The sequence below is a fragment of the Drosophila virilis genome, chromosome 3, assembly GCF_030788295.1.
Source record: "Drosophila virilis strain 15010-1051.87 chromosome 3, Dvir_AGI_RSII-ME, whole genome shotgun sequence".
Lineage (NCBI taxonomy): Eukaryota > Metazoa > Arthropoda > Insecta > Diptera > Drosophilidae > Drosophila > Drosophila virilis.
In genome coordinates, this window is record NC_091545.1 from 19,122,255 (window position 1) to 19,132,750 (window position 10,496).

Below are 10,496 nucleotides of genomic sequence, written 5' to 3' on the forward strand. Positions count from 1 at the left end.
GTGGGTCGCTCTGTTAATGGACAGCACTGAGAAAATCTCTGACTGTGGATGGATTCCTTTAGATGGCTGGCGAACAACAATTAAGAGTGCCCCAGCCAAAAGTGTTCGACTGAGAGATACCCTGTACCCAACTATGCAACACACCTGCATTTCACAAACAACGCTGCAATCTTTTTTCTTGCTTTGTTTCGTATTTATACTCGAGAGTGCTCAACTAGGAGATACCCTGTACCTGTAAATCTGTAATACATTTACATTCTTACAATTATTTTTCGTATATTCTCTAAACTATCGTTAGCCCACTGTTAAAAGGTGAATAGTTGTGCAATAATACTTTCCAATTGCTGCCATTTATCCAACTAATCTGACTTAAGGTAAATAAAATGTCGATTTTCATGCTAAGGCTGGCGCAGCTTAAGCCCAATTCAAAATAAACTTATAAAAAACTCAATTTAGAATTTGTTGAAATCTAAGTTAAGCAATGTTGCTTAACATAATCTTCTTCCCAAGCTTAAAAGATATTCCGAAATGAGTATGTAGCTCGTTTTGCTTCCCTGTTGTAAGTGTTAATAATACTGTGACATTGCTAATAGCCGTGTCACAAGGAAAAATGAACGTGCATTTATTTTCGATCCAATTTCGCAGCCAGTAACAAAGGCGGCGCTGACATTTTTGAAAACCTCAGCGGTCTTGGCAGTGCCCCCTTTCCTCGACATACCGCAGCCGCTCATCATCGAGCTGACAGCAGCGACATCAGTTAACGTAACAATGCGTGGCCATATATTTATATGCACACACACACACACACACACACACACAGGCACACACACGTGCATACTACTAACACATGAACAGGCGAGGACATTGCACATACTTGCATACTGTGCATACATTCACAGGAGACCTCATCCTTCATCCTTGATGTATGGCCATCACTTCTAAGCTTCTAAACTGCTCTCACCGAATTGTGTTAATGAAATTCAAGTCCGTGCGCCAGATATTACAATCGTGGTAGATGTGCGAGCATGTGCTATAAACCTGAATACAAAATACAATGTACAATGCATACAATTTATAGAACATAATTCATAGAACACACAAAATGTAATATGTGTTGTTATAATCAGTTCCGGGTGGCCTTCTGTTTATCTCAGCATTAATCAATCCGCGTCGGATAAAATGTTAATATTGATTCATTACGCACACGACTGGACGGCAAAAATTCTACAGATTCAGCTTAAGAACCTGAGACAGCAAATTTTCAAGAAACCAGTTATTAGCAAATTATTTCTATCCCCACAAGTTACAACTTTCGATGATTCCTAAGGTCAGAGTGTGAGTGTGGTTTCAGTCATAGTCATATCAACAATCAAGAACACAATTTTCGACAATTTTCGATCATGAAATATACTGGGAACTGTAGAGTTGATCAGTCTCAGTCAGTTCTCGATTATATTCTTGTATGAAAAACCTCTTTAATCTTCAAGATATCTTGAGCACTTGAACGTAATATTTATAAGCCTTAGTGTGTTTCATTTTAAATATCGAAATCAGTTACATAGATCTATGGGTGAATCGATTAAACAGCCTGCATTTACAAGTTTCGCTATGTCCCTTACATAAATGTTATATAATTCTAAAAAGGGTATTTTATCTTTGGCGTGCCACGTATAGCCGTTATTTGCTCTTCTACTCATATAGTTTTGATCTATGTATAACTTTAAGAAACGAATGACTCGCGAACATTCTCAGTTTCCATATTTGATTTATTAACATCCTTAAACAAGAGGGAAAGAAAATGCAGCATTTTCCAAAAAATTATGCAACTTAATTTGAGCAAGCCACAAATTTTCGTTGCAATGTACATTGTCACAAGGCTGCTTCTGTTGCCGCTGTAGCTGTCGCTGCCGCCGGCAAGCCATAAATTCAGCAAAACACCCAGCCCAGCCTTCCCTCAGACCCTGGTGCATGCTTGTAGGGCTGAGAAACGCCCACACAACTTGGCCAAAGTTTGTGCGGCAGAGCCACAGGCACAGCCGCTGCGCTGCAAGTGCCGGATGCCAGAAGTCGGGATCAGAAACAAGCTGCTACTAGGCAAAGCCAAAGTTGCAACAAGCGACCATCAGTGCCCCCATTGGGGCCTGGGTCATGGGACCGGGGTTGAGGTTGAGGTTGAATATCGGGCAGGCGCCTGTTGCGGCGCTGCATATAATTTCATTCATAGGGAAGTTGGAATAAACGAGCCAAAATCGAATCTACTCCGGCGCCGGCATGTGTAACAGAAAACAAACCCTATTGCCAGCCCTCTTCTCTGCACGACGGCAACAAAAATCAAAGCATACTTTTCGGCGAGAAGCCAAAGTCCGAGCATAACAAACAACAATACAAGCAGAAAGGCAAAAGTTATTGAATTGAAATTCAGCTGGGTTTGAGACAACAACGTAATGTTTCTGTTATTTGTGCCACATGCTGTTTGTTGTTAGTTTTCTCTTCTTAGAACTACTTTTGGCTCTTTTCGCTTCACTTATGAACTTCGACATTACGCTTTGCTATCTGTGCACAACACAGATACAAATGTATGTCAGTGTGTACACATGTATATGCTCAAGTAGCAAGAACATGGGACGATTATACACTTATAGACAGCATGCCTGTGCTCAATTAAGGAACTCCTTTTCGCAAGCCGAGACTCTGTTTCTTTAATATTGGCTGCTAACATTCAATTGAATACTAAAAGGTTTAACAAAGTGTTGGGTTTTACTAAAACATATCACAATATTTTTCTGAATTTGCGCTATTTATAAATATAAAAAGAACAAAGCTCTGCAGGAAATGGTTTAACTTTGTAGGCTAGTGTAAATTCCTAATGATAAGAAACGCCTAGAAGCATGGAAAATCAAACGTTCATATATTATATTTTGATGTAAACAAATCGAATTGAATTTCTTGATATTGTTTGTAAGCATACTAAAAATGTCGCGCCGTCAGCAGGAAATTCAGCGCATTGAGCGTGAGGTGAGGGCCAAACTACCTTATCGCACCTTTCGCGAAATCACCTTCGATAGGAATGCAATTAAAGCCAGCATTGTGCCATTAAGCTTCATTGAGGCACGTAGGGAACGCGGTCCGATCTATGAAGCTCTGCAGGCTGAGTTACGGCACGAAGGCTGCCGTATGATGCCTGAGTTTGTGCGTTGTCTGGCCGAGAAGGAGCAGGCGCTGTTTGAGTCGGTCAGCATTCGCGCCAGGATCATTGACGAGCGCCCGCTGCTCTACGAGATGATTGAAAAACTGAAACGGGCCGAGCTCGCGGTGATCAAGCGAAAATTCAAGGGACTCAAAGAGTGCTTTACGCTCTTTTACGAGACTCTGCTGCTGCTCGAGCCCTATCGTGTTAAGTACGAGTATGCTCTGAATGCGGTTATGGAGCACATCGTGTCGCTGTGCCACAACATCGAAGGCCAGGAACGGGACGCCGCCGAGATGATTGCTCGCATCTACCACAGATATGCACTATTTCTGGAACGTACTGGACCGAGAGCCAATGCCATTACCTATCTGACGGCCACCCTTGAGCTGGTCCGAGGACATATGTGGCTAGCCGAGCCGGACAAGGGATCAGCCAGCCCGATTCTGCATGAGCTGGTTGCTCAACAGCTGGCACGTCAACTGCTTATCTATGGACGCCAGACTGCGCGCCAGCAGCCTGAGGAGGCGGTTGACATGGCCAGGAGGGCAACCGTGCTGATTGCTGAAAGTAAGTCAGAGCTAGCTGCGGCTTCGGGCATTTTATAATATATTTCTCTCGCAGTCGGACGGCAAAAGAACTTGGACATATTTTGCGATACATTCTTGGAGAGGGCATTCTTTCTTATGGAAGGCAACAAATACCATGCCGCTCAGCATTGCCTCGAGCAGATCCGACCGGAATTAACAGCATGCACCGAGTACAAATTTGTCAAGCTGAACATTAAGTTCTATCTATATCTGGGACAGTGTGCCGAAAAGTGAGTAGTGCCTCGTGACGCAGTGTGAAGCTGCTTGTGACGTCGTTTACACCTGATCCATAGCTTCGATAACATGGACAAGGCCATATCCAGTTTTAAGCGAGCTCTGCGTCTTTCGCGCCTGTACGATCACAAGGATCACGAGGCGGAGATACTGCTTAATCTTGGCAAGCTGTTCGCCAGGGACACCCAAAAGACAGGAATCGCCAAGAAGTGCTACAATCAAGCCAAGAAAATTTACATCGACTTTAACGACACTCACAGCAAGAAGACGGCCGTCTTTCTGATGGGCAAATTAATGGCCGATGAAATCACTCCGCTCTATATGGCCATGTTGAAGGCCTCCAGCTCACGGTATTGTGCCTTCTATAATCTACGTCAGTGGAAGAATCGCTGCCGTCCATTCTGGCTTAAGTTAGGGGATGAAATCCTCAAACAGGAGTCGAACAATATTTACTGCCTACTTGAGGAGGAGAAAGAGGATCCCAAAAACGAACCCGTCTTCGTCGACTTGGACGGCAACACATTCAAGGTCGAGGAAGGTGATATTTGATTCGGCGTATTTTACATTCACTTGTGCGGGATTACTTAAAATTGTTATTGTTTGTTAAGTCCATGCGGCATCAGACTAAATATATGGCGCTAAGGGCTGCACTGAAATCTCAATATTTTCACCAGCTTCTAGCCCTTTTTCCTAGAGCATATTTTCAGGTTTCAGTGCAGTCCTTAGCGTAGCTTTCATTCAGCATGATCTCGGCTATATTGTGTATCTAAAGAAAACTCGAAAAACTGTAAGCTTTCATTATATTCATTGAGTTAAAGCAAACCAATTTACTTTGAATATTCCACAACATGGAAAGTATTAATTGATCGTCAAAACTTAAACAACACGCATGCAGCCTGCAGCCTCTGTGTTGCCCAAAAGGGACAGTTACAAATTGGTTGCACTAACAATAACGAGGCAGCCACCACCCACAGCAACGCCCAGCTGTAAGTTGCATTTCGGAACAAGAATTTCCAGCGTGCCGCAACAAATGTTGCTGATGCATGTGGAAAACGTTTGGCAGCGGGTGGCAGCTTTTGTAAATTGGCAATGTAATGCGAGATGCAATGCAATAAATCCGCAAACAACATGTCGGCGAAAAATTCTTTAAATATTTCCAAAATGCATATTTGTTATGTCCATACTGGCCATACATACATATACAACCTACACATAGGTATGAAACACATTGCATGTGCAGTTCCGGTGCAATATAACAGAGTATATTGTAACATACTGTAAAGTTAACATAGACAACTGCTGCTAACATACCAGCTGTTAAACCGAGATCATGCAGGCTAACTACATATGTATCTGATATTTTGTTAATGAAAATGTATCTCTCTGATGAAGACACAGAGAATATTGAAAAGGAGAGATAGAGAGAGATTGAAAGGCAGGGAGACGTCCAAGGAGAGAGAGGGACATTAAGAGAGAAAGAGACATTGAAAGAGAGAGAGAGAGGGTTTAAGAGAAAGAATGAGAGCGAGAGCGTGACAGCGTGCAAAATTTAAGATGATAAGCAAAGATATATAAAAAAAAAACAGTTAGTATAACACATATTCAAAGTAAGAGTGGAAGACCTCTAGCCGTACTTGAATTTGAATCGCGCAGAAAAGCGATAATACTTTCATTAGTTAAGCCCAGCGGGGGAATTAGTAGACAAGTTAAGTAGGCTTAGACTACCCATCAGAAAAAAGAGTATGCTGCACGCTTTAAAAAAAAGGTAAGGCTTGAAAACAAAGCCGTAAAGGCTAAGCAAATGTTTAAAATTTTAAGATACAAATTTGGGCGAAACAAGGCTGTGCTAATACCAGCTTGCATTATATATTTATATAGAATTATAAACCGACCATAATTCGCAGTTAAATAGCCGCAATGTCAACCCTTTCTATTTTGCGACAAAATATTTTTGTGTGCTTTGCCACCCGGCCGAAAAGTTTCTACCGAGCTGTAAAAGTTCGCAAATGAAAATAAATGCCTAAAGTTGCTTAATTAAAATGAAAATAAAAACGAAAACGAAAGGCACCACACTTGCCTTTTTTTTGAGGGGGGGTAGGCGGGGGAATTCCGCGGCAATTAAATCAAGAATGTGCAACGCAGCATTTCAACCTGTTGTGGCATATTTTGTGGCAGAAATGTGATTCATACACACAATCTTATGGAATGTTAATCCCTCCAATCAGGCAAGTTATGTAAGTTACATTTGCGAACGTTGACAACCTAATTAAAAGTGAATCATAAACAGAAAATTAGCCAAAAACTATTAGAAACATTCATGTAAACACGCAGCTCCACACGGGGCGCAGCACTAAACTTCCTTGTGAAACAGCACATTTAAATCAATTTTGAAGAAGTTTAGAAAACTTTGTCAATTAAAACTTTATTTCTCAAGGCAAACAGTGAATTCTGGTTAACTCGCGAAATAGTACAATGCAGCGAATGAATTCGGTTCGGTATTGGAAGAGATGATTCTTATTATGTCCTATTTGAAATTATCTATAAAGTATTCTGTTGTCGCATTCAAGATTTTTATTCATTTAATAAAACTATGCTGTGTGTTGAAAGGGTTGCAACGAGAGCTTGTAGCCTAATTAGACAATTCCACGAAGCGGAACCTTTTTAGATTCGACCATTCTGCAGATGGGCTTTGTGCTTTTTTATACCCTTTCGCAACGCAACTGGTCAAATACTTTACAGCCCAACAAGTTTTAAAAGTTGTATTCAAATTTGGGCAGCGTTGCTAATATATTAATAAGCTACTTAATACATGAGTTCTTGTCACACGGGTCTCTATTTATTTTTTAATACAAGGGAGAAAGTGACAATACGCTGATTTTGTTCAACTTAGCGACTCGAGTTAATTGCTCCAGTATAAAATGGAATGCTTCTGTAAGATACCCAGGCATACAGCTCGATAATAAGCTTGATAAAGTCCATAATCACTCGAGTCTCTACTTGTTATTCAATTGTAAGTCTTCACTTGCATTTTTATTAAGTCCATACTAAATTTATTTGGATATGTGTAAACTAAACGTGCAAACAAAATCTTCATTCTATATTAACAACCTTGTTATCTATTTGTTAAAATTAATATATGTCGAGTTTTTGAAAACCACAATTATCGATAAAATAGAATAGAAATTGAATAGAAGTTCAACTGACCTAATTCAAGCTCTCAGAGGCGGACGCCCTTGGTTCCGATATTTTACGATTCATAAAAATGTTGAAGAAGAAGCATAAATAATACAGGATCATATTTTCAGTCAAAATTGTATAAGCGTTTCATAATTAGCTCAGTTTTTACACATTTGGATGGCAGCAAAAAATTTAAAGTTTGTAAACTTATGAAACTAGGCTAAAAATCACGAACGCTTGATGGCTGATATTTCATTTTTTAGTCACATTTTGTAGCAGCTTTTTTTCGTTACAAAAGTTGATTGTTCACGCCAGTTTTTGGTCAAAAAAAAAGAAGAGAGTTCTTCGAAAAAACATACTGTGTCTGCCACCTGCCAAAAAAAAGCGTCCGCTCGTCAAAAGCTAACTTTGTTTAAAAAAGGAAGTAAAACGGTTGCATCTAGCGCATTTTGTTGAACAGTTGTTCCAGTTTTTCCTATTTTTCATAATAGCAAAAAATACTTTTATATTGTAAAGGGAAATTATGGTATTTTCCATTGGGTTAAGCTTTAAAAAATCGGTTGAGCTCTACGAGAATCATGTCAAATATGAAAAATTCCCAAAAATGACCACATAATAAATTTAAAAAATTTGAATAAATTACAAAACAAAATATTCGCACCCAAAATTTTCTACAGTGTAAAACAATAAAATGGAATTATGTTGCATTGTTTAAAGATAAAATAAAAAAAATAAATATTTAAGTTCACGTGCATCTTAATAGAACTAGTCTAAGATTGCATGCTAATATACACTGTAATAAACTTACAGTATCTTTGTATCTTACTAATGCTTGATTTCGTTTCTTATTAAAACGCCAAGGAAATTAACAAAAACTGTTATTATTAAGAAATTGTAATATTCTTTAAGAAGAAATATATATGGGATAACAATATCGAAGAAAATATCATCACTGTAAACAGAACTTTTTTGTAATATTCAGAGATATTATATTCTTCATTTTGTATTCGGAGAAACTACTTTGAGGCACGCTGGGTTTTTAATATTGTTTGTTTCGAGAATATGTTCTAAGCAATATTTGAAATATAAATTTAATTGAAATCTGAATATTAAAACATAATTAAGAATTTTATATCTAAATATTACAATAATTTAAATTGCAAAACCTTTTTTTTTAAGACAATAATTGTGTAAATGGAATTGTGGGGATTAGATCAAAATGGGATTGATCAAAATGTGCGTTATTGGAGATGCGATGCGTTTTATGCCAGGATTAGATCATCTAATTTCGATGTCTGGAAAAACAGTAGAAGCTCTAGCCGAAGCTACTTCCGTCTAGAAGCTCCCTCGTTCTGTGAGCACAGACATTTATCCTATCAACAGGTCGGGTCTTGGCAGCTTAAAGAGTCCGGAGTGGGGAAGACCCTAAGGCCCAACGATCCATGTGAATTGGTTCTCAGATATGAAATATTTATGTTTAAATGCTGAGGTGCATAACTTAACCAATTGATTATTGTTGCTTATTTGCCTGGGCTGGCATGATCTTAAAGTAGCCGTCTACCATATAAATTCTGGGATCATCCGGCCCGCTGCCATCCGGGTTGGTTTTCCAACTGATCGTCAAACATGGCTCTCCGGGCTTGAATTCTTTTGGTATCGTTATTTGATAGTTCTTTGCGTCCTCAGCGTTCACATTGTTTTGAATGAGAAATACGGGTCGTTGGGCCACAGACCCTTCTGTTTCCGGCTGCTTGTTTACTGCAACGTTGTAAAAATGGAGATAGGCGCTCTCTAAAATTCTATCGATTCTACTTACATGGATGGCTCCATACGCTGGCGAGCATCAGCAGCAGCAACAGCAGCAGAAACTTGTGCAATGTTTTGTTAGATAGCATAATTTTCATGATTTAAATATATAAACAAAGCGCTAGAACTAAACGAAGCTTCAGCTTTGTTTTATATACTAGATGCTGCACGCGTCTGTCTCTATATAAAATGCGACTCGTATTATCAAGCAACGTCTTGAACCAGAGCAATCTCAGCTCGAACTGTTCGAGGTTCGAGCGATTCAGGCTGAGGGAACTCAAGCTGTAGCCGCTCTATCTCTCAGCTATTCTCAGTTATTCTCACATATTCTCTCAGTATTACCTCACCTGGCTGAGCAATTTAGTTTGTTTAGCTTATCGGGTCGTTGGGCTTGAATGAAACAATCGCTTCTATATGCATATAGTGTGAGTAGAGATTGTCTCCTCAAGTTGTAAACAAAGCCCAGCCGTTGAATGTATCAATATCAATATGAACATGACGCTCAGCCATTGCTGATAGAGCACCGAACCAAACAAAGGAAAATCTGGATGGCATCCATTGAGGTCATAGGCTGACCACCTACAAACTGGGCAAGTATTTTTGTAACGCGGCAGTAAATAATTGCTCCACTTTGAAATATAATTGAATATTGATAAAGATAAAGCTTTGAATGGTTTTTGTGACAGGTGCTCAGCATTAACGAGTAATAATTCATTTTAAGAGTTGTTGAACTTAATTAAATAATGGGTAAGCTTGTTGAAAAAGTCTTTACTGTATGAGAAATTGTATATCTTTAGCCGCTATTCTGTGGATAGTATATTACACAGCTCGCAAGGGTATTAAAAAGCCGACGCTCCCTTTGCTTTAATCTCTGTTTTGTTTAGAAAATATCCTAATAGCTAAAAAATATTACTAAAGCTCCCAAATAATATTGTGGTATTATTTAAGAAAAAAATATTTTAAGTTCGAAACTTTTATAAATTCAAAATATGTGTAAGCTTAATATAACAGTTAGTATAAAAACTGCTTGCGAACTTGTCGATAAGAAAAAACACTGCTTGTCGCTAGTTTACAGCACTGCTTGTCTTTTGCATTGTTAGTATTTATAAAATACAATATTGTCGGATTTGGTATAATACATTTTTAACGATTTGGTTACACTGCGTTTCAAACTAGGGCAATATTTTTCAAATTTGAAATTATTTAACGATTTTTCAAATAAACATTTTTGTGAAAAATGTATTTCCCAAAGAATAAAGAAAAGCCCAATATTCTTTTCAAAGCGTTCACTCCAGGTGTCCGTAAGAACTTAGGTAAAATGTTGTATCTATATATACAGAGGTATACATTTCCTTTCTAAAGTACCTAGTCTAGCTTATAAATTTTGATCCATGATTGATCTATGGATAATTCTACACTCAAAAGCATTTTGTTCTTATTTAAGCGTAAGTGCGAAAGAAAGAAAGCCAAATGACGTTATAAAACGTAATTCATTATTTAAA

General features: G+C 38.6%; 2 protein-coding genes across 2 annotated transcripts; one reads left to right on the forward strand and one right to left on the reverse strand.

The window, feature by feature from the left end:
* The first annotated feature begins 2,912 nt into the window (after positions 1-2,912).
* LOC6622309 (uncharacterized) lies at positions 2,913-4,753 on the forward strand. The gene is made up of 3 exons (XM_002047879.4): positions 2,913-3,757; positions 3,812-4,007; positions 4,071-4,753. The coding sequence occupies exons 1-3, from the start codon at positions 2,974-2,976 to the stop codon at positions 4,558-4,560; spliced, it is 1,470 nt and encodes a 489-aa protein (XP_002047915.1). The 5' UTR covers positions 2,913-2,973; the 3' UTR covers positions 4,561-4,753.
* A 3,500-nt stretch (positions 4,754-8,253) lies between these two features.
* On the reverse strand, positions 8,254-9,343 carry LOC6622296 (uncharacterized). The gene is made up of 2 exons (XM_002047880.4): positions 9,005-9,343; positions 8,254-8,946 (listed from the first exon to the last, which is right to left on the reverse strand). The coding sequence occupies exons 1-2, from the start codon at positions 9,090-9,092 to the stop codon at positions 8,699-8,701; spliced, it is 336 nt and encodes a 111-aa protein (XP_002047916.1). The 5' UTR covers positions 9,093-9,343; the 3' UTR covers positions 8,254-8,698.
* Positions 9,344-10,496: the final 1,153 nt, after the last annotated feature.

What these genes read in the sequence shown, in the direction of transcription:
- LOC6622309 (XM_002047879.4), top strand. Translation starts at nt 2,974, where the DNA reads ATGTCGCGCCGTCAGCAGGAAATTCAGCGCATTGAGCGTGAGGTGAGG. An exon ending in AACCGTGCTGATTGCTGAAA is followed by an intron (nt 3,758 to 3,811) that starts GTAAGTCAGAGC and finishes TTTCTCTCGCAG; the next exon opens with TCGGACGGCAAAAGAACTTG. An exon ending in CTGGGACAGTGTGCCGAAAA is followed by an intron (nt 4,008 to 4,070) that starts GTGAGTAGTGCC and finishes CCTGATCCATAG; the next exon opens with CTTCGATAACATGGACAAGG.
- LOC6622296 (XM_002047880.4), bottom strand. Translation starts at nt 9,092, where the DNA reads ATGAAAATTATGCTATCTAACAAAACATTGCACAAGTTTCTGCTGCTG. An exon ending in CAGCGTATGGAGCCATCCAT is followed by an intron (nt 8,947 to 9,004) that starts GTAAGTAGAATC and finishes ACAACGTTGCAG; the next exon opens with TAAACAAGCAGCCGGAAACA.